Source organism: Acanthisitta chloris, unplaced genomic scaffold (genome assembly GCF_000695815.1).
Source record: "Acanthisitta chloris isolate BGI_N310 unplaced genomic scaffold, ASM69581v1 scaffold16374, whole genome shotgun sequence".
Taxonomy (NCBI): domain Eukaryota; kingdom Metazoa; phylum Chordata; class Aves; order Passeriformes; family Acanthisittidae; genus Acanthisitta; species Acanthisitta chloris.
In genome coordinates, this window is record NW_008669999.1 from 1 (window position 1) to 4,115 (window position 4,115).

Below are 4,115 nucleotides of genomic sequence, written 5' to 3' on the forward strand. Positions count from 1 at the left end.
CCCCCACCTCCCACCCATGTCTCTCGCAGTGCGTGGACAACATCCGCTGCAACGGCCTGATGATGAACGCCTTCGAAGAGAACTCCAAGGTCACTGTGCCCCAGATGATCAAGTGAGTGCAGAGAGGGCTGGGACACAGCTCCTGTGGCAGCCAAACACTGCCAGGAGCCCTGGGACCTCCATGGCCTCCCCATGTGTTCCATAGGAGCACTAACAACTGAGGGATTTGTGTGGGATGTGCTCAGGGAGGTGGGAATGGCAAAGGGGAGAGATCAGAGAACAATAGTGATGGGAAAGGGGGGGTAAAAGCACCAGAATGGGAGGGGTGTCATCTCTGGAGGTTCTGGGGATCAAGGGCTGCCCTGGTCTGTGGTGGGACCCGTGTGGCATGAGGGGGGCTGGTCCCAGCAGCTCAGGGGGGTCCCTGCCATGTCAGCTGCCCTCTGTACTGCCAGGCCTGGGAAAGGGGCTTGTTTTGTGTGCACCCAGGATTGGTCTGTCCATATGCCTCTGCCTGCTGAGCAGTCTGCAGTGTTCCCACCCATTCTGGGCTGTGGGTTTCCCCTGGGAGCATTCCTGGCTGTGTTTTCCATGGGGACACCCTGTGCTACTGAGGCTCCTTCCTGCGCCGCTTTCCATGGTCTCTTGGTTTTGTTCCAGGCTGGAACCATAGATATCTTGTTTCTCTGCAGGTCTGATGCCAGCTTGTATTGTGATGATGTTGACATTAGGTTCAGTAAAACGATGAATTCCTGCAAGGTCCTGCAGATCCGCTATGCCAGCGTGGAGCGGCTGCTGGAGAGGCTGACGGACCTGCGCTTCCTGAGCATTGACTTCCTCAACACCTTCCTGCACTCCTACCGGGTCTTCACCACCGCCCTCGTCGTCCTTGACAAGCTCATCACCATCTACAAGAAGCCAATCAGTGCCATCCCTGCACGGTGAGGCCACGGGGGCACTGCTGTGGTGCTGCCCTGGGACCTGCCCTGTCCCTGGAGGGTTGATGGGGTCTATGGGAGGACTGACACTGCTCCTCATCCCCTTTCTGTCCTCAGTCTCTCTTGGTGGGGTCTGTGGGGGTTCTGCCACTGCCTCTTGTCCCCTCTCTGTCCCCTTTCTCTGTGTCCCAGGCCTGGCTGGCTCTGGTGCTGCCCTGGGACCTGTTCTGTCCCTGGAGGGGTGATGGGTTCTATGGGGGGACTACCACTGCTCCACGTCCCTTCTCTGTCCCCACTCAGTCTCTCTGCCCCAGCCCTAACTGGCCCTGGTGCCACCCTGGGGCTGTGTCACCTGCTCCCTGTGAGCTGTGATACCCCCAGACTGGGAAAGGCAGTGAACCTGAGCTCTTCAGGTTTCCCCACTCCTGGGAGGGCCAAGCAGTGAGAGTGGGGCAGGGAGCTTGTACTGGCTCTGCAGTGCCCTGGGGTCGCAGCGCTGTAGTGGGGAATCCCCACAACCCCCTGGACAGAGTAGGTGTGAACTCAGCTCTTCCCTGTCTCTTCTCCAAGGTCCCTGGAGCTCCTGTTTGCAAACAGCCAGAACAACAAGCTGCTGTATGGGGAGCCCCCCAAGTCCCCCAGAGCCAACCGCAAGTTCTCCTCACCCCCTCCGCTCTCCATCACCAAGTCCTCATCCCCCAGCCGCCGGAGGAAGCTGTCCCTCAACATCCCCATAATCACGGGGGGGAAGGCGCTGGACCTGGCGGCGCTCAGCTGCTCCTCCAATGGCTATGCCAGCATGTACTCTTCCATGGCTCCCTTCAGTAAGACCACCCTGGACATCAACAAACTGTACGTGTCCGGTAGCTACCCCAATAAAATCACTGATGAAGGAGAAGCATCCTCAGAAAAGCAAGAGGAGTCGCTGTCAGGCAAGCAAAGTGAGTCCCTGTAGGTTTGTGGGGCCCTGTGGGTTTGCGGGTGGGGGGCTCTGTCCCAGAGGGGCCAGTTTGGGTGCATGTACAGAGAGGTCACTGAAAACTCAGTTATTTGTAATAACAAAACCAAAGAAATCACGAAAGTGCCACCCCACCTCAAAGAACACATCCCAAAAGCCCCCAGAGTAACCACAGGGCGCCGTACCTTTCATGTGTGTGCTGTCTGGAATGGGTCAGAATTTAGGAACACCTGGAAGAGCTAAAATGCAGCTGCAGTTGTGTCAGGTGTGAAGTTAAAGGGGTTCCCTGCTCCTCCCAGGCTCAGATGTGTCTGTCAGGGAAGAGTCGGACATGGATCCCAACCACAGTGATGAAGCAGAAACTGAAACTTCTCCAACGAAATCTCCGACGACTCCCAAGTCCATCAAGTGCAAAAATTCATCAGGTAACAAGTGATCCAAGTCCTGCCCCAACCCGGGGGTGCCTGTGTGCTGGGGGCTGGCAAGCGGGAGGACGTGTCTGGGCTGTGACAGTGCCTGCAGTGGTGTTGGGTTTGTTCTGCCCCAGATTTCTCGCTCTTTTCCTACAACAACGGGGTGGTCATGACATCCTGCCGCGACCTCGACAGCACCCGCAGCGCCCTGTCCGCCACCTCCGCCTTCGCCATTGCCACGGCGGGGGCCAACGAGGGCACCCCCACCAAGGAGAAGTACCGCAGGATGTCCCTCGCCAGCGCAGGTACCCACCCTCCAAGAGAGCCAGGATGTGTTTTTGGGGTGCCCATTTCCACTGTTCCCAGCTGGGTTTCCCTTCAGGACCACCCTGGCTGGGAGCAGCCCCTGTTTGGGGAGCCTAGAGCCCTCGCAGCCCAGTGCCCACTTGCTCTGGGCTATGTCCCAGCTGCCTCCTAACAGAGCAGCTCAGGGGTGCTTGGGAAGGGAGGTGCTCCTTCTGACAGCCCTACAGCAGCATGAGCTGTTCCTGAGGGAGCTGTGCTGTGCTGAGGGTCCTCTGGCAGTTTCAGGCTTCCCGACAGACCAGCGGAACGGAGACAAGGAGTTCGTGATCCGGAGAGCAGCCACCAACCGCGTCCTCAATGTGCTGCGGCACTGGGTCTCCAAACACTCGCAGGTGGGTTGTGGGGGCTCCCTCTCTCCCTGGTTCCCTGCTGGCAGGAATTTGCCTGCGTTCTGGCTGGCTCACCAGGCCCCAGCTTGGAAGGCAATTTGGCACTTCTGTTTTAATAAAGCAAATGAAAGGCTGAGAGGAGGAGTGGGGAGCAGGGAGCTGATGGGGGAACAGGCATGGGATCCCAGTGTTTGCACAGCTAGGGGGAGGAGGTGGGGAGCCAGATCTTCTGTCACCCCTGGCTGGACATGGGGGAAGGGGAGTCGCTGGGTTTGGTGCCTGTTGAGGGGCTGAGGCTGGGGACAGGGTTAGGGCAGTGGGTGCTTTCCCTGCTGTCCCTGTCCTTCCCTGTGCTGGTTGCTGGGGGCACTGGGAGCAGTGCTGTACTGGTTGTCACTGGGAAGCCCCGTGGCTCTCCCAAGCTGGGTGATGAGCCCAGTCAGTGCCTTCCTGGCAGGTTTCTGTTTGCTGGGATTTTGCTGGGAAGAGGCAGCCCCTGACCCCAGCTGAGTCTCAGCCGGGTTGGAACAGGCGGGGAGCAGCTCCCCTGGAATCGGTGTCACTCCCAGCACATTAACGCCGTGGCTGTGCTGCCCTTGGCAGGACTTCGAGACCAATGAGGAGCTGAAGTTCCGGGTGATTGGATTCCTGGAGGAGGTCATCCACGACCCTGAGCTCCTGACCCAGGAGAGGAAAGCAGCTGCCAACATCATCAGGTGAAGGGCCATGGGCTGGAGGTGGCTTTACCTGGAGGCTGTGCCAGGTGCTTGCTGTTCCCACTCTCACCTGGGATCAGAGAAGGCCGAGTGCTTCATCCACGCTAACCCCCAGAGCTGTGCTGCCCTCTTGGATCTGTGCAGGTCTTGTGCTTCCCCAGATGGAGTAACACTGTCTTTTCCTGCCATAGGACCTTGACACAGGAGGATCCAGGAGACAACCAGATAACCCTAGAGGAGGTTGTGCAGATGGTAAATACCCCTTCCTTCCCTCCCTCCCTGTGCCCAGTAGCTCTAGATGGTGGAAGGGGAACAGTCAAAGATACTGGCACACCCAGCCTGGGGGAGTGTGTGTCTCCAAGCCCAATGTCTGGGGGTGCAGCTGCAAAGTAGGG

The 4,115-nt window shown here is 58.5% G+C and overlaps 1 protein-coding gene across 1 annotated transcript in view; it reads left to right on the forward strand.

Annotated features, from left to right (window-relative positions):
* Positions 1 to 20: 20 nt before the first annotated feature.
* The window catches only part of RASGRF1 (Ras protein-specific guanine nucleotide-releasing factor 1), a gene marked incomplete at its 5' end in the record, with an annotated part of 9,958 nt that continues 5,863 nt past the window's right edge, over positions 21 to 4,115 (forward strand). Inside the window, 8 exons of the mRNA XM_009073527.1 lie at positions 21 to 112; positions 693 to 941; positions 1,509 to 1,879; positions 2,196 to 2,321; positions 2,444 to 2,614; positions 2,901 to 3,007; positions 3,608 to 3,720; positions 3,912 to 3,972. Of these exons, the coding sequence (XP_009071775.1) occupies positions 21 to 112; positions 693 to 941; positions 1,509 to 1,879; positions 2,196 to 2,321; positions 2,444 to 2,614; positions 2,901 to 3,007; positions 3,608 to 3,720; positions 3,912 to 3,972 (1,290 nt within the window). The remainder of the gene's footprint in view (positions 113 to 692; positions 942 to 1,508; positions 1,880 to 2,195; positions 2,322 to 2,443; positions 2,615 to 2,900; positions 3,008 to 3,607; positions 3,721 to 3,911; positions 3,973 to 4,115) is intronic.